The sequence below is a fragment of the Amblyomma mixtum genome, chromosome 9, assembly GCF_055824585.1.
Source record: "Amblyomma mixtum isolate Tamu chromosome 9, ASM5582458v1, whole genome shotgun sequence".
Classification (NCBI taxonomy): Eukaryota; Metazoa; Arthropoda; class Arachnida; order Ixodida; family Ixodidae; genus Amblyomma; species Amblyomma mixtum.
Genome location: NC_143020.1, coordinates 52,076,905 through 52,103,869, shown reverse-complemented (window position 1 = coordinate 52,103,869; position 26,965 = coordinate 52,076,905). Strand labels below are relative to the sequence as shown.

Below are 26,965 nucleotides of genomic sequence, written 5' to 3'. Positions count from 1 at the left end.
GTAGCGGCTCAAAGGCCCGTCGGGCTTTCCCCGTCTCCCCTGCGGCTTGCTCTGTATCTAGCTTTCTTTACAGATTAGCAAGCAACACCTGGTCAAACAGCTCGCGTGCCTAAACCCCTCAGACAGCTTGGCACGCGTGGACGCCACCATCTCTCTTTTTTTTCTTTATTATTGATTTCAAGACCCTCCGCGGAGGTTGAACGGCTGTGACGTCCCGTTAGACAGCGAGAGAAGGTTGCGGGTTCGATGCCAGACCGGCCGCGCCACCGCGTACCAACACAGGAAAAAGGCAAAAGACACCCGTGTAGCTAAGAGTTCGGTTCTCGTGAAAACAACCATGCCTGGCGACAGTAAGTCACGCGTTCTTCACTACTGCGAGACTTGTGGCTTACAATATCTTAAAAAACAGCGCTAAAAACAAGGACTGAAAGAACGGGACACACACGCACACTGTGCTCGTTCTTTCAGTCCTCGTCTTTTAGCGCTAGTTTTGTTGCGCAAGCAACACTACGCGAGTCGCCGAGCCATTTCGCGGAGCTGACGAAAGGCCATACTGCGCATGCGCGAGGAGCAGTGACGTCACACGGCGCACAGCTGGCGCGTCGTCTCCGTCGCTGCGCGGGTGACTCAGAGGTACCGCCGCCGCGGTCGCCACTTGCGCTGCGCAGTAGCGGCGCATAGCTAGCGTGCCGCCGCCGCCGCCGCGCGCTCTCAATCGCCTCTCTCTCTCTCTCTCCTCATTGCTTTCGCAATCCTCCAGGTTTAACCAAAGCTAAACCACTGCCATTTTTTTTTTTCAAGATATGCTCAACCAACTCGCCCAACAAGCCACTCTGCTTTGCAATATCTTCCTATCTTCTATTTCCTATCTTCCTATTTTTCAGGGACCAAACAGCGACTTGAGCACATAACTATTCGCTGAATTAATAATTATTTAGTTACTATAGTCAAATACAACTTAAGTCTGCAGTGAAGCTCCGCCCACATTCAGCCTCCGCGCACAGAATTCCTCCACGACGATAAAGTAGTCCGCTGCTTAAACGTGTCTTGTTACCTAAACAAAAAGCTTATCTCAAGAAAAAAAATTACCAGCTCTAGCTGATTTAGTTTACTGTTCCGTTTGGCCAGCGGAGTAAACCAAAACCTCGCAGACCGCGGCCCAGCGTTAGCAAGTGCTGTTTTTTTTTTAAGTTGTATCCTACTATAATCAAATTGTCGGTCTACAAACAAACCTGCAAGGAAGTCGGGTGTCCCTAAACAGACTGCCATCCACCTCCAGTGTCCCACTCACTCATTTTTTTTTTAAGACTTAGAATGAATTGCTACAGAGCAGTAGAAGGACCGCGGGTGTCGCAATGCGGTCCGACGTATATAAGTGGGGGACCGGTGAACAATACCCAGCGCGGCGTGGCGCCGGCTCACTTCGGCCGCTACCAGTTCAATGATCCCTTCCCGGCACATGCGGCAGTCACGAAGGGACTTCCCCACTCCCTCGCGGCCTGTGAGGACATCGAACCCCTCGATCGTACCAGGCGCAGAAAGCTGTCTGGTAAAAACTAAATTTTCTCCTGTAACTCTGCAAATGTTCGCTGACCTTTAAATATATGTAAGATTCAGATATCAGAGTGACGGAAACAGATATAACCCGACTCCAGATATTTCACGTCTCTGCTACCATTCGGAAATAAGGTTCTGTATTGAGTAGTGAAAAAAAAAAAAAGCTCCGACAGTTGTGTGCTATGACAATCTGAGTTGGGTTAAACCGTGGGTTAAACTTTATGAGTAGTAATGGTATCTGTAAATTTGCGCTGCTTTAGTTATTTTGTACCCTGATATTGTGACCTGCGACATTATGTTTCTAGCCATCATGTACTACTCTCTTTAATCTGTTTGATCTCGCCAGTTGTCTTTTATTGTTTTCAGATCATATTTCTTTCATGCCTTCTTTCTATTTTAGTTGCATGTAACTGCTCCTATTCGTTCCTAATTTCTATTTTTGCCGTTTTCGATGCGCACCAGAACAAAGGAGCAAACAGTTCCCAGGCACCACCACTCTCATTAGTTGCGCTTTCTTAACACCAAATACTTCAATAAAACTTGGGTTGGACCTAGTTGGTACATGATGTTGTGAAGGTATTGGATGCGCAATCAAAGGACGAACCACGAAGAAAGACAGAGAGACACACACAAGCGCACTAACAACTGTTTATTTCTTCCTTGGAACGCTTATTTATACACCTGGCCACGCATGCTCAAATGCAATCTTTAACCACAATAGTCAAGCCAAGGGCTGTTAACGCAGACGCGATCGCAAAAAGTTGATTTCGGCTACGTACAGAGCCACGGACGTGTCACTGATACAGTCTACAGCGTTTTCCTTTATGTGGAAAGCTTCCAAAGCCAGCCGCGCTTGTTCATTTTTGCTTTTTCCTAGTATCACGGTCTCGTCAAGTCGCGGTGTGCAATTGCGGCAAGAACTAAGATGGGACACAAGGTGTGCCCCTTTGTCTGTGTTGTTCCTAACTTTATTCGCATGCTCCCTGAGTCGCTCGTTTATGCACCGCCCTGTCTGCCCGATGTAGGTCTTACCACATGAAAGAGGGAAGGAGTATACCACCCCGGTGGCGCAAGGGATGTAGGTAGACCCGTGCCTAATTAGGCATCCACTCCTTCTATCACCGCACGTGCGGGCGCACAGCTTCGCCAGTTTATTCGGCGCAGAAAACGCCAAAGGGACACCATGCCTGCCTGCAACTCTCTTGAGGTGATGAGACACCTTATGCAGATATGGCACCACCACAGGCCTGAACGCTTCGCGTTCACTCGTCCCTCTCATACTTGGCGTACCGGTCTTCATCTTTCGTATCAGGGCCTCGGCAACCGCCGTCAAGAGCGATATAGGGAAACCTGCTGCCGAAAGCCGGCGGATCTGATTGTCAAAACTTGCCTGCAGTTGATGCACACACGACTTTTTGAGAGCCGATTCCATGCAAAGGGAAGCAATGCCTCTTTTCACAATTTTGGAATGCTCTGATTTGTACGGCAAAAGTTCCTTTTTTGCACGAGGTTGGTAAGACCAACATACATGCCGCACGCAGAACTCTAGTTTGAGGTCCAGGAACTGCAGAACACTCCTGTGGGGTAACTCATGTGTAAAACCAAGACCTTGTCCGTGTTGCTTAAAAACTTCTAAAACTTCATCAATGGCATCCTGGCTGGAATAGTCACGCGCTAAAAACACTAAAAAATCGTCAACGTACCTATATGATTGCGCATCCAATACCTTCATAACACCAAATAGTCAGTATGGGAGTAAAAAAGGGAGTAAAGCTGTCCTCTAGCATCTAGGGTATGTTGCCCGCAAGTCGGCGTAATTGTCATCTCTAAAAGTACGAAATAGTTATGGCCTGCAACGCAAACAGACTCCCCTCTTCAAAACACGCGAAGTTTTACTAGTTCCGAATATTTTAACCGAGGTTATAACCTGCTCTATTTTCTAATCTCAGTGGCTACGGCGGCACATTTAAAACCTTCCTCCCATTGCTAACTGCATAAAGTTACTGCTTTGCAGTGGAAACATGCCTGCAATTCCAACAGTACGCGTTCCGTGTAATTAGTGATCGAAATCTGCTCCGGGACTTGGGTAGCGTTCCCTGCCCCTAAAATTGCGACGACACTTTGGCAACTAAAGTGTTGAGAGGCGAAAGCCGAGGACACTATGCAGTGACGACTTCCGGTGGATGCGACGTCACACCATTCCCGTGGCTATATCTATACCTAAATTATACATCTGCCGGGTATCATAAGTGTTAATTACGCTTAATTACACATTTTTACACCTAATTTGACACAAATCCGTCGTTTTTCCGACCATTCTGTGGCAATTTTCACTACGCCGTGACGACTTCCGGCGGATGTGACGTCACACCGTTGCCGTCGTTATCGACATCCGCGCTATTTCCACGCAGTTTCTACATTTTGGCCTATAATTAATTAAGTAATTACTCTACAACCATCAAACTTGCCTTCTGGGTTCATTTTTTGCCTCCTCTACCTGAAGCGACCATTGGTTTTCTTCTATCTTTTTTAGTTCCCGAGTTAGACGCGCGTGACACGCTTTGTTAACGGACGAACGGCAGTATGAGCCATTAAAGGCTGTCGCCTTAAAACGGAATGCGCTAAAGGAGAACTTACTCCCTTTAAACTCCCATACAGACTATAATTCTTGCTTAGAGTGCACGGCCCAGAGAAGCCGAGCGTCCCACAGTTTCCTCGTCCAAGTGACGAGGGTATCGCGCGCAGTAAATCACATCGAACGATGCCATCCCTCCACGCGGCGTTCGCTGAGACGTTATCGCTGTCGCGACCAGTGAAGAAAATACCGGATGCCGCGTTTACGTATGGCGAGATAGCGGTCGCGAAGGCGAGACGGGTGCTCCTCCTTGAATGGACTCGGCGCGTCGCATACACTATACCCGATACGAGAGCGGTGTACAAGTATACAGTCACACTTGTCCAGTTGAACGCCGCGGAGAGAACCTCGAAGAAGCAGGGAGAGTTGCTTAGGAAATACGGCCGCCAAAGGAACGAGGTGCGGCGTTGCAGCAGGTCGGGACAACGACCAAACTATAGCAAAGTTGCTGAGGCCAGCAATACCCTGAGGGGACCACTCTTAAGTGATAGCGGCGGGCTTAAGAGGCGGTTAAGAGGTCTTGGCGTTGCAGCTCTTTCGGCAGACAAAACGCTGACGGGGCTTACGAGGAACCCAGGCTGTCCGTGACGGCACTAAGCGGAACACTCGCGACAGAGGTGCACACAGGGAAGCACCAGTTACGAAAACTGCAACCAACGAAACGTTACCGTACACTCGTAGGTCTACCACTGGGCTGAGGATATGACGCTGATTGCTACGGTTCTTGCAAACCCTTGGAAATTTAACGCAATACTGCTGACTATACTAGAAGTAAAGTCTCTATCCGAAGTTCTCAGGTCACTAGGTTTCCTGCTAGGTAATGTAGCCAATCAAGGCGACGTAAAATGTCAAGACGTGCGTAGGAAAGTTCCCTCGCCCTCTAATTTTGACTACGTCCTGGATGATATGCCGCCCGTGATAAAGGCCCCGAAAGAAATCTTTACGGCCGTAAGTCGTTCAAAAAAGGATGGCATGCCATGAAATCACAGCCGTCACTGGATACAATGGGACATATATGAACATGTGAGTGTATGCTTTAACGTCCCGAAATGACACATCGCCTATGAGGAACGCCCTAATGGAGGGCTCTGGATTAATTTAAATCACCTGGGCTTCTTTATCCTGCGCTGACATCGCACAGATCACATGCTTTTTTCGCATTTCGCTTCCCCCCCCCCCACCTCCAAAAAAAACACAAAAAAACGGAGCGGTTTCAGAACTCTACAGTCCTTACATAGCGAACGTTAGTCCTTGGGAAGGCAAATTGTCGCTGATGCTGATTTGCAATTAAAACGAGTAATGGCTGTGGAGAACACTGTTCACAAGCCACTGTCCTCTGCAGCCCGTTCAGCACTTTTCTTGCTTGGAGTGTGATGACACCTATGAGCAATCGCAGGCGTCAGAGAAGAGGGGACTCACCAGTGGCACAGAGGGAGATGAAGGTGTTCGCGTGCCTCCGCACGGTGTCGCCGTCGTCGGCGAGGCCCAGCATGGCCACCAGATGGTCGACGAAGTCGTTGGCCACCACAGAGGCCACATCCCAGCCGAGCTTGTCCAGAACCTGGAGCTCCCACTCCTGTGAAACAGGGACAAGACAGAGGAATATGGGTTAACGGGGCGCACCGCGGACCCTCCTACAGGACGAAGAATAGCGCCCATAGCTAGGACATTACGCAATGGCGTCTCGCAGGCACTTCCGAGATCTTTACAAATCAAGGATTCGTTTTGCAACTGAAGAGTTCCTAGAGATTTCGGAACTAAACCATTTTCCCCGTCACTTAACATGACGAGATACACTTTCTCCCTGAGAAGCACTTGTTCCTGGAGGGCTGTGACCCGTTCATGACTCAAGAGAACTTATCGCCAAGGACCTGCGTTCAAGAGACCTGCACCCATACCACTGATTGGTTTCTGTTGCACGTACCCGTGGAGCTGCATGGATTCCACCAAGAACTGCAAGTTCTGAGCGCACGTCAAGGACCAGTTGCTCTGCTAACCCTAGGTTTGGCCGGCTCTACCGCTAACAGCACTCCATACCCACGTTAAAATCAGTAGGCTATGGCCTTCTAACCAACGCGTTACACATACAAATGTATACGAACCCCGCAGCCATCGTCCTTTGAAAAAGAAACAAAAGTGAAACGCATCAGCGACGGTAAATGAATTACCACAGGTGCGATCAAAGCCACGCCGCTTTCCCTGGCAACCTGCCAAGGCCTCAAAAAGCCCAGAGGCACATGTTCCGCCCATTCCCCCGCGTTGTTCCCTTTAATCTCGGGTCATTTACTCGCCGTCACATCGGCGGAGGGGGTTGCCCGCCGGTCCGCCATACGGTCGAACGGATGTGGGCTGCCGACGCCCGGTATACCTCGCTGCAACATCTGGAGTCGAAGCTGTCTTCGACCCCGCTATCTTGACCCCTTCCCTCACGGGCAAAAGCATGCGCCTGCAGGACTCTCGCCATTAATATGCGGGACCTATAGCGGCACCTAGCGGCGGATGGCCGACCTTCAACGCGGTCGTAACCTCACTTCACGCGTCGTTTGCTCCAACCCGAGAACAGCTAGAAGGCCCGCAAGATAAAAAGGGGGAAAGGGGTGTGAGCGGCGCACGGTGTAGGCAGGTTAGGATCCGACGCTTTCCCACTGCGCGAACCCCCGACCCACCTGACAGGACAAAGGTGCACCTTGCATCGGCCCCAGCCCGCAGTTATACTCAGTCGCGATGCGATCGATACAGCATACAAGAGGACGTGGGTTATAGATACGAAGTGAAAAAAACAAACAAAAACGAAACAAGATATCGAAAGGAGGAGTCGAGGTCGGTGAATCCATCGACTTGGAGGTAGAGACGCGATTTAAAGGGACCCGTGTGTCACGTGGTTTGGGGTTAAAGGGTCGAGGAGGATTCTGCGCCGCCATCCTCCACGCCGATGTCTAAGGACTCCGATTATCGAACGCAGCAGAGAAGAAGAAGCCACGCACGCAACAACGGACACCCTTACAAGAAAGGGGGGCGGAGGGGGTACCGATGAAAGCCGTAGCTCTCATTCAGCAGCGACCGATTCACCTGAGACCCCTCCCTGCAGCCTCTACGCATCCCCAGCGTACCTGCGTCGATTCACCTGAGACCCCTCCCTCCCTACATCCAGCCCAGCGTTCCTGCCTCGACTCCAAGAATCTCCCACAAAGCGAAGCCATTCTCGGGAGATTCATGTACAATAGATATGTGACACAAACACACACAAACGAAGAGACAGCGCGTAATACAGCACGGCGTGTTTCGTTCGCATCTTAGTGGCATGTGCGCCCGTGCCTTGCGATGACAACAGGGAGGCGCTGTCGGCGCTGCTACACGCGGTTAAATAGTATAAGCAGACAGAGGGCGTTCTGAAGATACGGGGAAGGGGGGTGTGTTAGGAGACACAGCCAAACCAAACCGAGTCAAGCAAACGCGGGTGAGGAGGTGCGAACAGATGGCACGCTACGGGTAAAGGAGTGAAGGTGAAGCGATAGAAAGAAAGAAAGAAGAGGAGAAGAAAGAGAGTGAATGATGGACAAAGAAAATAGAAACACGAAGAAGAGTGAAAGGAGGGGGGAAAAAAATGCGGGTTGATCAGGTCGCGCACGCATCGAGAGGTTGCCAACACAAACGACGCCGCAACCTGTCGAAGGACGGGCAAGTGCAAGGGGCAACCCGCAAGGTGGTGATATACGTCGCTTGTGTTCGTTGTTTCTTTTTTTTGTTTCTGTAAATTTTTTTCCCTACCCTCTTCCCTACTTGGCCGCGATGTTCACAGAGCAGCCGAATTTTTGTTTGTTTAAAATCACCCCCTTCGTAAAGGTTGTGTGTGCGCCCTTCCTATGTCACATTATGAGGGGTGTAGCACGGGCCTTTAAACAGCCCCCGTCAGGGCAATATTTTTTTTATGCACGGACGTACACGGGTTTTGCACACATATGCAAATAAGAAGGGTTATTAAAAAATGGGCAGGTTGTATACAGCCATCGCCAAACATCGACACAGCCTATTCAAAGAGAAGGAAAAAAAAATGTAATGTCGAGGTCCATGCCCTAAAGTACACAAAGAAACAATAGCGGAAAATTCGTGGGAGCCTAGTCCGTCTGTCGTGGCTTCGGCAAGAAACGTTCAATTTTTTTCGCTCACTATGTTTTTTTTTTTTCACCTCCGATTCAAACATTAAATGGATCCTACAGGAAGTTCGGACGTCTCTTCGGATCCAATCTGCCGATAGGTGGAACGCCAAACAATGCGATTCAAGAAACTAACTTGTGTAACGATTATTCGTAGATTCAAGACTGCAATGATCTATGCCATATGCTATTATATTACGTTTTCTGCACACGTTGTGCACAATTCCTCACTCTTATGCACAATAAACGGTCAGACCTGGACGCACACTTGATTATGTAAGCCAGTAAATGAATTAAAGGCGAATGAAATATTTCAGAACGCAAATCGTCACAGCTTTGGCATTCGCAAGATGAGCCCAATGTCTTGGAATCCAGTCCCTGGCCGTAGCGGCCGTACTGCGATACATGTGACATTGAGAAACACGTTCGTATTTTGTGCGATCTACTCCAGGCGTTAGAAATTATTCTTTCGGTGTCTTCCACTATGGCGTGGAAGCATGATGGACGAAGAAAAGCCGGGTCAAGGTTGGCTTCCACAATACCATACCATACCATACCATACCATACCATACCATACCATACCATACCATACCATACCATACCATACCATACCGCACCATACCATACCATACACCATACAGTTAGTGCTATGTTTCGAGCGGTTTTGTGACATTCTTATCCTTTCTATCCATGTCAAGACAGAATAATCATGTCGGACGGACAAAGAAAAGCCAGGTTAAGGTCGGCTTCCCCGCAAATCGCGCGCGACCTCCGTCGAAGTGGAGAGGAGGCGCGCGACTCCCAGGCGCCGCCGACACGTCGCTGCTGCCACGAATCGCTGTCGTAAGCGGCGCAGAAACAAGGCGATCATATCGCGCGGCTGACTTCGACGGAATGCGGCTCTCGAGACAAAAGCTGCCGCTGCGTTTGCCTCGCGCGAGATAGAAGACGTCTTGTTTACGCGCCCATTGAGAATGATCATCTCAAGATCGTCTTCACTTCGACGCTTCTGAGCGAGAGAGGGACGAGTACTGATGCCCGAAGATGCAGCATTCTAACTTTTTTTTTAGTGTCTGGTCACCTATTTTTTCCCAGCATTTCCCGGTGTCCATACAGTCTTCCGCGCACCCATTCATTTTTGTTAAAACGTCCGTACGCACAGGTGTACACCTGCGAAAGGCTCAATATAGTCCTGCCGTGTACACCTGCGCTTATCCTGTGCTGACAACAGAAGTGGCGAAACGGGCAAACAATCCTCATACTGTTAGCACTGTATAAGGGACTCATCATCATCATCATCAGCCTTAAGGAGCTCAAGAAATGGTATAAATACAGAAAGTTAGCCTTCCTGCATTTTGTAACAACCAAAAATGTTCTCTCAGGTCATTCCGTTTGAATGACCATTCCAATAAGAGCACGGTCCGAGAGATCCGCAACGTCCGCCTATTGCGAACTGTTCGTTCCGAAAAACTCGCAACAACGAAGACGCGTTTTTTCCCCTTCTAAGCAAAGTATTCTCATAACCGTACGCGTTCTCCAACTGAGCTCGCCTCGCCAAGTAATGCGATTTTAGACACTCGAGTACAACGACATTTCAACAGAGAACACGAAGCGCATAACAATAGCGCTGCCTATACGCAGCTTGTTAAACCGTTAAAACCCATTAAAGTGTTAAAACCCAGCAACCAGTTGCTGAAAACACTTTAAAACACTCTAAACAAAGAACACATCATTCGATTGCAACGCGGCAAGGAACCGGCGAACATCCATTCAACATGGAATCTCTCTCCTGTTACCTAACCACACCACGTCATCATTAGAGCCTCGTGCGGGTCAACGACTCCGTGAAATCGACGTGAGGCGCCGCGTCGTTAATGGATGCCCGCACAACGGGGCAAAGTGACGCCAACTCAGCCCCCCGTACGCGACAGGACGGCAGTCCGAAGATGGCGATAGGCGACGATAGCGCTAGAAATGGCGCGGCTATAGCGCTGACGTCACGGGAGAAAGGGAACGGCTATGACCGCGGCGCCAGGCAGCTGCCGAGCGCGGCGCACTTTTGCAATTCTAAGATTTGACGCTTGCAGTGAACTTCGCCGGTATTACACGTTTACCCAGGACGTCGGACGTCAGCGGATCCCATACGCGATTGCCGAAGTGGGGGGTAAACCGGCAAGCCCCACTCCCCCTGCCTACAGGGAGCACGCATATATCGGACAAGTAAAAATGCGTCACGAATGCCACGAAAGATCACATCGTCGCGGCGCTGACCTAATTAGGAGATTCGTTTCGCACACGCTATTCGCAACCAGCGCCATTAACCAAAAATGTCATAAGAGGAATTTATCGCCTCATTTATGCCCGGCATTATCATCATCAGCCTGACTACACCCACTGCAGGGCAAAGGCCTCTCCCATGTCTCTCCAATTAACCCTGTCCTTCGCCAGTTGCGGCCACTGTATCCCCGCAAACCTCTTAAACTCATCCGCCCACACAACTTTCTGCCGGCCCCTGCTACATTTGCCTTTTCTTGGAATCCACTCCGTTACCCTTAAGGACCACCGGTTATCTTGCCTTCGCATTACATGCCCTGCCCAAGCCCATTTCTGCCTCTTGATTTCAACTAGGATGTCATTAACCCGCGTTTGTCCCCTCACCCACTCCGCCCTCTTCAGATCTCTTAACGTTACACCTATCATTTTTCTTTCCATAGCTCGCTGAGTTGTCCTTAACTTAAGCTCACTAACTTCATGTCACTAGAGGAATTTATCACCTCGTTTATGCCCCGCGTCAAGTACGTGTAGAATAGAAAGTGAACGTTCCAGAGAGGCCAGCTAGACGAAAAAGTCGACGTTCTCAGTCAGCCTCTGTCAGCCAGTATCCAACGCTGTACACCGCTGGCCGAATTGCATTTGGAGTCACAAGAAACCAGCATAGATAACGTTTAATACTGTTGCTCAGTGCCTGATACTGTGAGCAAGTCGCATTCCCTCACGTGTCATTTTTTTTTGTTTATCAAATCTCGACTGCTGTTTTCAAATGCATTGACGACACTGGCCACAAGAGATGGTGACATTTGCAGCCTGCTACGGCGTTGAGCAAGGTAGTCTATTGCTGCTCTGTGCGGTGTGAATTCCATGCCACGCCGCAACTCAACAGCTGACTGTCCGTGTTGCTCGCCGTTCCCCCGCCCCGCGCCCAGAATAGCGCACAGCTCAAGAAAGCGGTTCTCTACTGTATACCTAGCAAGTAGAAGAAATAGCACATTCAAGAATGCTGGGCACAGCTGTGAATCACCAAGGAATATCAGAAGCAGATTCAAGAATGCTGGGCACAGCTGTGAATCACCAAGGAATATCAGAAGCAGATTCAAGAATGCTGGGCACAGCTGCTGAAGCACCACGGAATATCAGAAGCAGATTCAAGAATGCTGGGCACAGCTGCTGAAGCACCAAGGAATATCAGAAGCAGATTCAAGAATGCTGGGCACAGCTGTGAATCACCAAGGAATATCAGAAGCACATTCAAGAATGCTGGGCACAGCTGTGAATCACCAAGGAATATCAGAAGCAGATTCAAGAATGCTGGGCACAGCTGCTGAAGCACCACGGAATATCAGAAGCAAGCAGTCCAGTCAAAAGACAGTGGTACTGACAGGGAGCTGAGGAACCTCTTAAAAAATAGAGGCTTACAGAAAGGCTACCACAGAGTAGCGCTAGATTCAGCGAGAGCTGCTTGTGCTGGTAAGCTGAATACTCTTTATTCGCTATTGTCTTCTCGAAAGAATGCAGTTCATGGCGCTGTGCTGTCACGTACGTGACGTTACTGCGCCCGGACCAATCAGCACGGCGCAGCGCATATTGCGCCACGCTGATTGGGGAGCATGCAGTAACGTCAGGAATGACGTCACTCCATGGTAACCAATCAACCTGGCGCGGTGCTACGTCAGCGCCGCAAAACTGAAAAACATGCTCTACAGTTGTCGCTCTGAAATGAATGAATGAATGAATGAATCCTTTATTGCAAGGGAGGGATGACACCAGGCCGCTGCTCGGTAATTAGGAGGGATGGGGGTGGACATTCAATCGGTTGTCTTCACAGCCTTCACAATACGCGTTGTAAATCAGTCGACCTATCTTACACTACTCGAAGCAGGCCACACCACCCCTGTACGCAGCGATGGCCTGTTGTGCTACGGTGCTAGATCGTATCAGCTGTGCTAAGGAGCTAATTTCGTCATGTGGTGCGTCCTAAATTTCGTGCGTCCCTCGCGAGAAAGATGGGCAAGCCCATATAAGGTGTTACAGATCCACTCTCCAGCATTCCTGGCAGTGGATGCACCTGATGGACACAAGTGTTTCGCGCCTGGCAAGAGACCACTTGTGAAGTACGCGCGGGGAGTACTCTCCGTTTGCAATGACTTTGTTTAAGAAGATCTCCCCCAGTGCCATGCATCGGCGCTGGCGTACCTACTGCCTGCTTTTAGGTTTTTGTTAACGTACTTCGTAAGTGCTCTGCCGGGGGAGACGTCACTGAACAGCTTTCGGTAGGGATTTCGATGTACGGGTTTCGGCAGGAAGTTGACGTGATAAGGAGATCAAAGGATCAGAAAAGGAATTAGGCTGTGAAGCCAGTCTAGGCTCTGTCCTGAACACACATTCCCGACGAGAAGAATACTTTGTCACCAAGAACGCCTCTTCCGAGGGCAGGTAAAGTCGACTCAGATCATCCGCTGCCCGGATGTCAAACTCCCAGAAGCCGACTGAAACGAAGGCGGCTCGCTGCCAGCTGCAGAACCACGTCACTCCTCAGTGCAATGCGCTTGACATTGCACAGTGACAGAGGGACGACACTCTGACGCCTTACACAGGACAAAAAAAAAACAGCCAACGTAGTCAACACGCGACACGCTTGAAGAGCAGCTCTTGCTTTCCAGAGGACTGACTGACAAGGATATTCCAAGAGTCCTCAGCTGGGCGAAATGAAAGCTTCCAGAAAAGTCAACCATCGGCGACACTGTGGCTTCCGCCCTTTTCTTTAAAAAAATGAAAAGAGAAAGACGACCTAACAAATGGGGATGTCAAAGCCCACTTAACTCAGACGTTTCGACTGACACTGCCTCGAGCAGCAGTGACAACGGCGCATGTGCGGAGACATCCTCGTCGCCAAGTACCAACCACACCCAGCTGCAGCTCAGGTTGACGAGGCAGCATTTGCCAGCCGCAAACAAGGAAGAAACTCGCTCGAAGATAGAGGAGAGAGCCCAGAATGTACGAAAAACAAAAAAAAAGCGCGCGCAGTTTCCAACAGGAACAACAGCATCGCACACCTTCTGGAACCAACTCCAGGACAGCGCATTGCGCGGGGCTGATTCATCGACCGCATTTGTTTCCCCACTGGGCGGCTCAATCTCGTCACGGTTGGAGGATTCCGCACAGTCCTCTAGAGGACAGCCTTTCTCAACGCCACAGGGGCAGAGAGACAGACCAGGACTGAGGACGTCAACTCCGGCGCGGACTGTCAGCTGTCACGGCAGACACCTTCACTGCGCGGTCCTGCTTCGCTGTTAAAAGTCACGTGACTCTCCGGAAGCTCGGCAGGGGAGGAGAATGAGGTGAGGAAGAGATGCCAGCCGCAGTCGAAGCCGTAGCATCCATGCAATCCACTAAGAGGCAACAACTGCTCGCGCCTGGTGCTTCCAGAGAGAGAGGGAGAGAGAAAGCAAGAGCTGGAGACACAAGGGGAAATAAGCAGATCTTCCATCAACGAGGGTAAGGCACAATGCGGCATTGTGCGTTGGCCACACAGCATCACCTAGCGCGAACTTATAAGGTCTCTACGGCCACTGTCGAGGGAAAGGAAAAAAGTAAACTCAAAGACAAATGGCGGGAGAGACACATTCGGCGCTGGGGGACTGGAGGCCGAGAGGGGAGGCCATTGTGCGCTACGGTCTGTCTAGCTCGCACCCATGAAGTCGTCGCTGTGGCGCCAGTCGTCGTCATGGCACGGCTCCGCGGCAGCTGGTAGGCTGCGTTGAGCAGGAAAACACAGTCTATGCCGCGAACTTCGGGCGGGGATCTTGACATTGCAGGTAATGACCTTGCACGGCGCGCGGGCTGCCGTAGACAGAGACGGAGTTTCCTGGTCCGATGATCAATAGGAGTGCAGTGTTTACTAAAGCGCTGCTTTATTTCCATATCCGGGGACGGACAAAACGGGATTAAATGCGGCGTTTGCTGCTATATCTACAAGTGTTTAGGGACTAACTGTTGCCCGTGACATCTGTGGGACTATAACCTCAGATGGTGTAATGGTTGGTCTTATAAGGGCCTGCCGGTTGTGGTAGACACGGAAGACCCAAAGGAATAACCACTGTGCTGTTCATGCCTGTTTATAGCTTAGCGTTTGCTGCTATATCTACAAGTGTTTAGGGACTAACTGTTGCCGGTGACATCTGTGGGACTAACTCAGATGGTGTAATGGTTGGTCTTATAAGGGCCTGATGGTTGCGGTAGACCCGAAAGACCCAAAGGAATAACCACTGTGCTATTCATACCTCTTTATGGCTTTCAGTGTACGGTACAGTCGTGTACAGTTTAAAAGGGAACATCTCTGTACGAGTCCATCAGATTCTTTCCTATAAGCGATCTTGTATTCACTTTCCGATGACCACTGGCGGTAGTCGATCAAAAGCATGTTGACAGAGCGCAGCTTCTTGACGTTCGAAGAAGGGAAGCGGACAGTGAAGAGTACGGTACAGTCAAGTCCCGTATAAGAGGGAACGCTCGTGTACCATTCAAGCTGGGATTTCATCCCATGAATGAGCTCGCATTAACTTGCCCGCATTAACGTGTCCGCTGTCGTTAAGCCCCGTAAACCAAACCGAATAAAACAGGGGCCAAGAAGCCGTGGTGCGCGGACTACAAGACCCACCGAGCTTGTGGTTCAATGAACCGAGTATCTCCCAGAAACGCTCCCGCCTTAACATTAGTACCGTTTTTTTTCTGTTTTCTGAACAGGTTACGAGAGTAGATGCCTCTGAAGGTTCCCTCCAGGCTACCATTCCGGGAGTACCGCAGTCTAGCATCTTCCAGCCCCTCTACCTTATCTGAGAACTCATCCCATCCTCCGACGGGAAACGTCTGCTCCACACCCCGGAGCATTGAAGACAGATGTGCCCGCGGCGAAAAACATGTCGTGCAGGAGACTTCGGCTAAAGGGATCCTGGCCACGTGACCAGACGCCCTCTAGCGGGACAATTACGGAACTGAGCGAACAACGCATGCGCGTGTCATGAAGTCCAACACTTAGAAGACCAAAAAGAAAAAAAGAAGACACTACAAGAAGCGAGCCGCAGGGATGAAACAAGGTTCTCTGAGGCCACGCATCCCAACCTGGCCCACTCGAGCAGGTGATTTGAATAATCGGTCGTGCTAATGGTGCGCTGCGCGCGAGGAACCGTAGTCACGAATGTGCCTTTCCGTGTCGTATTTTCGGCCTGTTAGCGGTGAATCCCGTTTTAGCGGATTCACTTGGAAAAAGAAGAAAAAAAAAACAAAAGAAACGCCGGATGTTGGCTCGATAGCGATCTGCGCTAAGCCTAACGGTGGCGGTCGGTGATAAGATGTTAGGGCGGAAGAGGGGGTCATTTGTCAGAATGGCCGTAGGACAGAAATCGAAAAAAAAAGAAAGAATGTATCGCTCGAAAATCGCTGGCTGGACATGTTACGGAGCGGATACGTGGGCGGGAAAGCAATTCCTCCTGCACGATAGGGAAACGACGGCTAATGTGGTGAAATTTTTCGCAATTGCGGGCGGCGGCGGTTAGCTGACGAAAGGGCATTGACCTCGGAGTCAGTGAATAGTTCTGAGAGCTGAGGAGATAATAAATGAGGAGAATAAACGCAGACGATGCCGAGCAGACGAAAACAGCGCACAAGTAAAAAATGCTTACAGACAAAAAAAAAAGAGTCACAGAATATTCCAGCAGAACACGACCACTAACACGACAAAAGTAGCGAACATAAAATTACAAACACAGAATGTACAGCGCAGAATAAGTATACAAACGCAGAACGGTCCGCAGACGAGAACAAGCACCGAAACGGTACTCCAGACGGAACGAACAAGGTCAGAAAAAGGTAGCAGACGGGCGCTGGGCGAGCAGACGAAAAGCAAAAACGCGGCGAGGGACAAAAGCTCCAGACGTGTCTGCAGCAAGCGGCAGCCATAACAACGCCCAGCCAGACAGAGAACTGTCCAGACCGGACGGTGAGGGGGGGGGGGGGAGCAGACCCTCCTGACGTCAACAAGCCCTCAACACCGCACCGTCCCTCCCATTCACACACAGGTCGGCCACCGTAGCGGGACTTCCAGACGGTCCACCATACTCCACACAACAAAACAAGCATTTAAAAGAAAAAAATAAATAAACGAGGGGCAACCCTTCTAACGGAGGAGCGAAAGTGTCAGAATGTGCCCCTCGTTCATCCTGGACAGAAGAATAAAAGGTGAGGTCCAGTCTGCGCCTGGCTTTGGTCTGACGCGCCGTCCCCTCTTCCCCCCTCTCCGTCTCTTCCATTGACCTCTGCACCCTGCTGGGCGGCGTCACGATCTCTCTTCGCCTCCTGCTACTAGAGGGCCTGTGCTGTCTTGTCGCCATTCAGTCTTGACACTCTCTCCGATTTCACTTCCCAGCGGGCGGACACGGTCCCTCCACCTCCGATTCGGAGCATCGGCTCGGGATAAGGGTTTCCCCGCCGTCGCTTTCTCTCGCTTGACCGAACGCCCTCTCTGGAGTCAGGCTCGCGCACGCGACCGCTATTCGAACCCCTCCTCCGCGCGCACCGCCGCTTCTTCGCCCGCTGACCTTAGCATCCCCGCTGACCGGGGTCAAAGGTCATTCGCGGTAGGGACCGCTATTGGAATCGTCGAACCCCACGGAGAACAGGGGAAAGCCCGCTCCGGGAGGTAGGGGAAAAGGGTTGGTAGTCGTGTCCGGATGCTGCGTTAAGGTACAAAACGGCTCTGATTACCAGATAGTACGCAGATCCAAAGCAAGGAAACAAATTTGGAGGCTTAAGAGTTCGGGTACTTTTCGAGGATATTGAACCCGGGGGACCACCGCAGGTTCAGAGGCAACTGGAGCCGATGAAAGTACACGCTCTATAGACTGTTGCCCGAGGAATGCTTTCGGGCTTTTGCAGAAAGCCTTTGCGCACTATTCTAATCATCTAGTTGAATCACAATATGTAGATTGTTACCCCGTACGGCGTGTTAAAGAAGAAACGTCTAGCACTTTCGTCGACGCGGAAACGCTCTCGCGCTCGCTCTTCGCGCCTTGCAGCATCGGGATAAATGAAAAACGTGCGCACGCACTGATTTAAAAACTCTCGGTGAAAATTGCGAGGACACTGGCAAGTAAAGTGTCGTGAGACGACTTCCGGTGGATGTGACGTCACACCGTTTCCGTGACCATATCGACGTGCGCGCTATTTCGACATTTTTGCATATAATTAATTAACTAATTAATCTACAGTCATCAAACTTGGCTTCTAGGTTATTTTTTTCCTCCTCTATCTGAAGCAACCATTGGCTTTCTTCTGTCCTTTTTAGTTCCGAAGTTAAACGCGTTTGACACGCTTTGTTAAAGGACGACAGTATGAGCCATTAAAGGCTTTTCGCCTTAAAATTTTTCTACAGCGTTTCCAACAAAACCGTTGGGGAATACAGCACCTCAGAGCAAGCTTTCCATTGCGGAGAAAAAAAAAACTGGGCCCTTAAAATTTATTCTTCTGCCCCTCATTACGTTTCGAAATATTCCGAGCTTCGACACAATACTTTTCAAATGGACATCCGCTTGTCTGGCAAAAATTCGTCCCGGCTGCTCCCACGGGTTCGGAGATGCTCTTACGCTTCAAATTCCTCTGCGCATCGAGACAGCGGCGTTGAGATGGCCGTCCGCTGCCTGGGAAAGCTCATCGCGGCCATCCACTCGGGCCACAGCGGCTAGGTATCGCGCGTCGGCGGCGGTGCTCTGTGTGATGCGGACGCGGCAGTGGTTGTTTACAGCGAGCGACGGCGCCTGTATACCCGCGGTTCTGAAGAGACTTCTCGTCTTCCCATGCGCGGAACCCTCTGCGCGAACGCAGCTTCGGCATTCCGTTCCCACGGAGAGCTGCGCAGTGCCCGTGTCTGACCTTCACCACCACTCGGGTCTCCTAGCGGGCTCGTCAACACTGCTGCAGGAACAGAGGAGCGCACCTAGTGGTTGTGAGAGGTGGCCCTTTCTGGGATACCTCAAACTCCCTCCCTATTGTGCAACAATAATAAAGTTTTTCAGACAGACAGGAACAGCCTGGACAGCATTTTGCCGGAAGTGGCAAGAGTGCGTCGGAGACGTCTTGGTAGGCGGTTTCCCGAAGACTGGGCACGTCACCCAGACAACAGTGATTGGACTTAAGTGAACTAAATTCCCCAACTAGGGACCTGGGGCCAGGAGACCAACTATAAAAAGAGTCGCAGTGCTCATAATTATTTTCAGTACCGAAATATATTTGATCATCATGTTAATATCTCTGTTAAGTTTGGTTGGTTTGGTTTATGGGGTTTAACGTCCCAAAGCGACTAAGGCTATGAGAGACGCCGTAGTGGAGGTCTCCGGATATTTCGACCACCTGGGGTTCTTTAATGTGCACTGACATTGCACAGTACACGGGCCTCTAGAATTTCTCCCCCAAAGAACAGGCAATCGGCCCAATATTGGTCCTTTGTAGGACTAGTTTTGCCAATACATTAGCAATATTGGCCCTTCGTAGGACTAGTATAGCCAATACATTAGCAATATTGGCCCTTTGTAGGAGTAGTGTTGCCAATACATTACCAATATTAGCCCCTTTTGCCAATACATTAGCACTATTGGCCCTTTGTAGGACTAGTTTTGCCAATACATTACCAATATTGGCCCTTTTGCCAATGCATTACCAATATTGACCCTTTGTAGGCCTAGTTTGGCCAACAAATTACCAATATTAAGCCCATTACCCGTGTTGCTTAGGAGACCTCTGCTTCGGCGTCCACCGTGATGTCCGAGTGCCTGCAGCCCGACTTCAGACTCGGCTCTTCGCTACCCGTTGAGCCCGCTATCGGGGCAGACGCAACACCCTGTAACCAGGTCTGCCCTCAGGGAACCTATGCCGCCCATCGTAAAGCCGCGCCCAGTGGAGAGAGAGACACAACCAGAGAAGACAAGAGGAGGAAGGGGGACGCACCTGTATCTCCTGGTGGGTGACCGAGTCGTCGGTGAAGTAGACCAGGGCGTCGACGGACAGCGCCCTCGTCTGGCGCATCTTGGAGGCCAGCAGGAGGCAGACGCAGCCCAGCAGCTGCAGCTGCGTCTTGCGGACCGCCGCCAGGGACAGGTACCGGTCCAGCAGGTTCATGGCAGTGGGGAAGACGCAGTCCTCGCAGCCCTGGTCTTCGCACACCTGGGGACGACAGAGAGACCACACGTGAAGGAGGTGTCTCTACAGTCAAGACAAGAATACGATTATATGGGAGTAAGCTGCCCAATAGGACACATTATACCATTTATAAAAGGGATTACACTATTTTTAGTCCCTTTTGTTTAGAGCGTAAGGTGTAAAGAAAGAGGGGGGGGGGTAAATGTGGAGAATGATGATGACGAAAGAGGGTTCAGCTTAAGTCAAGGACAACGCAACGAGCTATGGAAAGAAAAATGATAGCTGTAACGTTAAGAGACCGGAAGAGGGCGGAGTGGGTCAGGGAACAAACGCGGGTTGATGACATCCAAGTCGAAATCAAGAGGAAGGGATGGGCTTGGGCAGGGCATGCAGTGCGAAGGCAAGATAACCGCTGGTCCTTGAGGGTAATGGAGTGGATTCCAAGAGAAAGCAAACGTAGCAGGGGACGGCAGAAAGTTAGGTGGGCGGATTAGATTAAGAAGTTTGCGGGGATACGACGGCCGCAACTGCCGAAGGACGGGGTTGATTGGAGAGACATGGGAGAGGCCTTTGCCCTGCAGTGGGCGTAGTCAGGCTGATGATAATGTCCTGAGGCTTAAAATGGGACATACCCTTGCCAATCCTCCGCCGTGGGTATGTGCCATTAAGCCTGAGGACAACACCATCATCATCATCTTGGACGGTGTATGATGTACGGCATATTTCTGTTTGAATCATGGGCGTGGTGGCAGCTAATGCCTTTTGTGATGATCCGTTTCATTTTTAGACTCTAGCAGCTTTTGAGAAAAGAGAGATGCAGGCAAAGCCTGAGATAAGAGGTTAAGGCAAACAGGAAGATAGGCTTGGTTTGGTTTATTGGGGTTTAACGTCCCAAGGCGACTCGGGCTATGAGGGACGCCGTAGTGAAGGGCTCCGGAAATTTCGACCACCTGCGGTTTTTTATCGTGCACTGACAGACAGATACACACATGTAGAAATAAGGATACTTGTCAGGTTCCCACAGCTTCACTTGCCCAAAGATTACGAGTTATTTACCGGCACCTCGCATAATCTTTCTCATAATCATTCACCGATCCTCTAACCTCCTCTTAATCATTTCTGCCGCGAGCAAATCTTTCCCGGTACAGTTTCAAGACCCTAACAAACCCACCCAACGACAGAACTCTTTCGGTTTGCGCTTCGCTTTACGCCAGCTCCTCCACTGTGCTGCTATAGTTTCAAGGGACGGGACAAAGACGCCATTGCAGCCTGATGTTCTTGCCAGAGATACTAATTCAGGAAGCTACACGCGGAACCTGGTGAAGGAAAAATGAACTAATATGCGGATAAATACCGATCCACCCCCGGAATGAGAGCGATATTCTGCCCAGCGGTGGCGGTCAGTGGTGGGTTTCAACGACAGCGTTTAATTAAATCTATCTGCCGTATCGAGCGAACCGGGTCGGATTGGCGCTTCGGATTAGGCAGACTTCATAAGCTCGAGATAAGCTAAGTCGACATTTCTACAGGGAACGCACTATAACCTTCAGTACTAAGTTCCAGCCCCAAGATGCAGAAAACAGTCAGAAACAAACTGCCCATCGGTGCCGACCTCGTCTGGCTTCAGCGAAATGCCGTCGGCGTTCTAGTACATAAAAAAAAAAAACTAATAAAACCAAAAAGTGCCCCGAACGCTCATGAATTAAAACTCACCCACGGCGCTACGTTAGCGACACAAAAAGGTCACCCTTGCCGTGATAAAGGGTGCATTTTTCGGTGAACGACCGGCTGAATAATTTCTTTCTTGATTTCTTAATGTTTGTCATGCAGGTCCTTAAGTATCCTTGCTTTTTAATAAGGCTAAAGAACAGTGAAACAAAAAAAAAAGCCCGGAATGCTAAAACGGAAGTTCCTAACAGGGCACAGAAGTCCTGCGTTTCATACGAATTCCTTTCAGAAGAACGCGTATGAATTTGGAATTTTTCACGCGCTTCACAAAGCGAGCAGTATATGCCAACACATGTCCGATATTCTCGGAAAAAATTAAAAAAAAAGAAAATTGTAAGAGATTCGTATGGAAATACTGAAGGTGATGGCCCATTCTTGTAATATGTAGCAAAACCTTGCTTTTAAAGTACTTCCACCGATCGCATCGAACAGTTAAGTCTGCCATAGACAACCAATGGCGATGGCAAAATCGTAAATGGAAAAAAAAAAAAATGCAAGACTGGCGTCGGGTAGTCTGAGGATATATTGATTGTTATGTTATGTGAAAAAAATAGCGTTGACAAACGGTTTCCCTTTCAAAAAAAAGCTTTTGTCCAGAATTTTCGGGCATGATGTCGGATATTCACCAATATACAGTGAGCTACACTGACACTTGTTCTATCGAACTTCGCAGGAGGACGTCACATACTTTTAACGCCCACAAATGAATCCACACACTAAGCTATACCGAGCCCCCGACAACTCCTGGATAACGTGGACGACAGGTTTTTGATGTAGCGGGCGACACATACCGTGAATTCTCATTTATAACACGCACGTCAACTTTCGCCCCCGCTGTCGTTAAACCATCGTATATTCACCTCGGCCGAACAGCGAAAGTTCAGGACAATTAAGCGCGTTCCAACTAGGCCTCAGGACAATTAAGAGCATTCCAACTAGGCCTAACCATTTCACCGAAACTAACAAAGACACCCACCAAAAACTACAGCAAGAAAAGCAACGGCTGACGCGCGCGTCACAAGCACCTTTTCGACAAAGTGATAACTTGTTACTGAGCGGAGACGGCCACTGAGAATCGGTGTGCAGCGGTTCGCGGCAGCAGTCGCGCCAGCAACAGCGACCGTGAGATTGATTTCTAAAGCAAAAATAATAAGGTCACAAACAGACGGAGCGGCTTTCACGGGAGGAATTTCGCGACGACTTTCTTTCGTTTGGCGGCGAAAGTTGCAATAATAAAAATAAAAAAGGAACCCGATGAAATGGCAACGACTGACATGCGTAGCGCTCGCGTCATGAAGCGGCCTTGCACAGTCCGTAGGGGAAGAGAAAAATGCCACAAGATGTCACAAGTCGCGCTATGAAAGTAGCACGTCATTAAAAAAAAAAGAAAGAAAAAGGACGGATGACGCTTCTCTATATAGTTTGCCGGAGTAGTTTTTAATAACCTTTACAGTAACATTCTTTCCGTGTGACGACTCTTGAAATTTCCTTTCAAACGCGACACCAACTTGGAAAAGCGGTCTTCCGATAACAGCTCATTTCCTGACAGACAGACAATGAGAACAGATGCGAGAGCTAATTGGCGAAAAAAAAAATGTTATAAAGCGCATGCTATTTCATGATCTTTTGTGTGTCTATAAAAGGCGCGACATTGAAAGTTACATACGAACCAACGACCACGAAACATGGCGCGGACGAAAACCTTTGGGAAGAGCTCTTTGATCATACCAGCTCGCCAACTCAGCTTCAAAATGTGACCAGTTCCAATGGTGACTTTGCGGATCTTCACAGGTTAGTGCGCCATCTAGAAGGGGCCAATAAAACCAATCGCTGTTTGACGGCATTATCTTCCGCAGAGCTGAGATAATTTTTGCTTGTTTTAACTCTTAGTTCATATCTCGGACTTAGATGTAAAGTATATTTTTTTTTTGCTCCATCTGTTTGACTTAGTTTGTTCCCACGCGCTAGTGAGTTTATCAACAATATCTGAGTTCAGAATTCCAACGCAGTTTACTTTAATGACCACGGGCGTCGCACCAATCGGCTAACCTCCAAATTTTGGCCCAATCAGATGGCCGGATTAACTATATGGGAAGTTTCGCCGCTAGTAAAATCAATAACTATGGCTAATGCACGAGCTGCAGATAGCTTATCCCCGCAAACCGTCCCAAGGTCAACGTCTAATGTGACTGCTTACCCGCACCCGACTTCGCTCGGTATGACCATTTCCCCGGAGTAATGGCTTGAACAGATGTCGCTTCGAATTGGAGAGCAAGCGAGCGAACGGATTGAAAATCGAATGCAATCCCAGAGATATCGCAGCCGAATCAATTGAAATGCCTGTCGTCCTCGACAGTAAGCCCAAATTCGCGGCGCGGACTCAGCACCTACGGCGTTCTGCAACTGCCCATCGCAATTAAGGTCACGGGTTCGACACTTGATACCGTTATAGACCCCCTTCCACCACGAGATTCTTGCGCACACCGGAACATCGCATTGTAATATTAAACCAACTGGCAGTACAGTCCCCTCCGGCATTTTCGAAAGGGGTGCAAGGGGTGCTTAGAAAGGAACAAGTTAATAAAATGCCTCAAAAGACACTTAATAAATACATGGCAGTAGAGACCTAGAAAAGGTTTGTTAACGGCGCTTTCAAGAAAACGAGATTTGGAACACAGTTAAAGCTACATTCATCTCCTAAATATCGGCTCGTACTTTACCCCGGATGCAAATGAAGAGTTAGAAAGCATGTCTGGTAGTCGTGCTTTCCGTTTTCGTGCATCGGTCCACACTAAGCAGACCTCAAGGAGGTCCCGTCGGGGTGACTGTGCGGTCGAACTGGGGAACCGAAGGTCGTGGGTTCGACTTCATAACGACAGCACACGTAAAAGAACCCCACGTGGTCAAAATACGGCGCCCCTTAAAGCGCAAGTATCAGTTCTACACGTCAAGCACCATGCACCAACTTACGGGAAGCTTAGCCTCGACTGCATTCACTGACGCCTGCAGACTTAAGGTCAAATAAGTTTTTTAAACCGTCCTACATATTCACGAGAAAAGAGACACAGAGCATTTCCAGTGCGACGAAGCTTATTAGCATGTTAACGAGCGCTAACAGCGCGTTCCCACGCGACATGCTTGTCAAGCTGTTGACACAGAAACCGCGATAGAGAATTGTCAACTATAGTAAGCCGGATGTCGTCTTTGCATACATAAGTTATGATAATGGGCAACTCAAAGCTTAGTCGTGACGCAATGAAGAGGTTCGATGCCACTAAATAGTGGAACGGCCTCCTATGACGGTGCCGCCAAAACGTCGCTTCTCGAAAACCAACAGTGTTCGCAACAAATGAACTTCCCCTCGCCCAGCAGCTAACGGTGAAGACCATCAGAGCGGCTGCACTGATACCGGCGCCGAGACGAGAGAAACAACAAAAAACAAAAAAAAAGCAGAACAATGTTTTGACGAGAAACCTGCCGCGGAGCAGAAGATACGATGTGAAACGGTCATTTTGACATTCATAAACTCGAGCACGAGGGCTGACTTGAATATCGATGCGCCTTTTATCACCCACGGGTCGCGCCTAGCAAGCCTCCATATTACTCCGATGGGTTTCCATTCAAAAACGCTAAACCGACCATAGAGCTGCAACCTAAAGAGGGCTTAGGACACTGCCATGCGATATCAAACCAGTCCAAACCGTTGAGCAATTAGAGAAACTCCAGGGCTGCTCAAGTGCATGTCGGTTCGACAACCCACTACATAAAACAAATAACACTTTTCGGGCTCTCTTTCACAAATAAGCGCTCTGGGTCAATCAAAAAAGGCTGAGAGAGAAACCCGACGTTAGTAACATTGTCGGAAAAAAACATTGGCTAAGACTCGGTTAACAATTATTCGTCTTCCAGGTTTCATACCTCGTCGTGCAAAATTTGCACAAGAGTACGGCCAGCGCAATTCGTAAAATGTCTCTAACATCCACTGTGACTTGCACGCCAATGAACTAAGTTCCTAATTAAGCTCAAAATTCCGTTTTGTCATGCCAGGTGACGAAACGGCTCGAGTTATAGGGCGAGCCGAAAACGTTCGAATGCGCCTTTTCGTCCTTCTTTAGTAGGTGAAGGAGCGGTACGACTTTAACTACCCGCACTTGTCCGTTCGTCTGTAAAGCGCGACGCTCCTTGAAACAAACACACAACTCACCTCTGACATCCACATGGCGACCGTCTTCCTCATGGACGAAAGCACCTCGGTCTGGACCCGCTTGCAGTAGTCGCAGGTTACCGTGTAGCGCGCCTGAAGCGCCAAAAGCTTCGCCATTACTGAGTCCGTTCCCACAATGGCAGAGTCGAAAGCAGCTCGGGGTACCACAGGCCCGAACTGCGGAGGCGCCTCCATACACATCAGTTCCATTCCGACTATCGCCGCTTCTTCGGCGCTCGTCTGCTGGCAGTCGTTAATCGTCGTGGGAGCCAGGGTGGCGGTAATCCGGTAAGCGGCACAAGACAAACACCGGGTGGATTAATAGGGTGGGATTTGAACACACCACCAGGGCCGCGAAGACACGCCGGACGGCAACAAAACGAGAGCGACTACGGCAACGACCGCAGACGACAGCTCGCGGGAGTCGTCTGCGAGAGAGCGCAGAGTTTCTCCGCGCGGCAGCCAACTTTTAGCGGCGGCGCTGCCGTCGCCCTCTCTCTCAGCGCTCCCCCGTTGGTCGGATGCTCGGAGAGGAGACGCCGTTAAACCGGGCAGACGGCGGTAGCGGAGCGTTAAGTTAAGTAAAATAAAAAAAGAGTAAAATGGACAAGAAATGGCCGCACGAGAAACGGAGACAGTGAAACAGCGAGCAGGGAGAATGTCTCGCCATTTTGACGTTTCGCGGTTTTAACACGACTGCGAGCCCCTTCGTTGCCGAACTTTACGTGAGTGAGGGCTTTGAAAAGCGCTAGATTTGTACTCGTATAGCTGACGGCTTTTAGACTAGTTCGCGGGCGATTGTTTCAGCGCTTATGAATTTTGACCTGGTAGGCAGCTAGACAGCACGAGAGTGCGAATATCCGGACATATATCCAGCCTACTACTCTCTGCTGCTCAAGACAAGAGCCCAGTGCTTGGGAGACGCTGCAGTACATCTAATAAAGCGATTCGGAAAGAAAAAAACGTTAGATATCACTGCTGCACCCGCATTGGAGAAATGCGCAATCATGACGTCACACTTTATGACGTCACACAAAGATGTCGACGTAACACTTCCACACTTTTCACGTCAACAGAAACTAGGCTGCAATACAGACCAGAGCTTGGTACAAAGCCGTGGAGGGTACAAGAGCTAACTGGCTTCACATTGGTGATAGTAAACGCGTCTGTGACAAAATAGCACTCGAACGGCACACTGAACGTCGAAAAGAATAATGAAATTAC

General features: G+C 49.7%; 1 protein-coding gene across 1 annotated transcript in view; it reads right to left on the bottom strand.

The window, feature by feature from the left end:
* The window catches only part of LOC149328988 (G1/S-specific cyclin-D2-like), a 55,730-nt gene extending 29,413 nt beyond the window's left edge, over positions 1-26,317 (bottom strand). Inside the window, exons 1-3 of the mRNA XM_089562030.1 lie at positions 25,742-26,317; positions 19,618-19,833; positions 5,612-5,768 (exon numbers count right to left, since the gene is read on the bottom strand). Coding sequence (XP_089418156.1) covers positions 5,612-5,768; positions 19,618-19,833; positions 25,742-25,951 — 583 coding nt within the window. The 5' untranslated portion in view covers positions 25,952-26,317. The remainder of the gene's footprint in view (positions 1-5,611; positions 5,769-19,617; positions 19,834-25,741) is intronic.
* Positions 26,318-26,965: the final 648 nt, after the last annotated feature.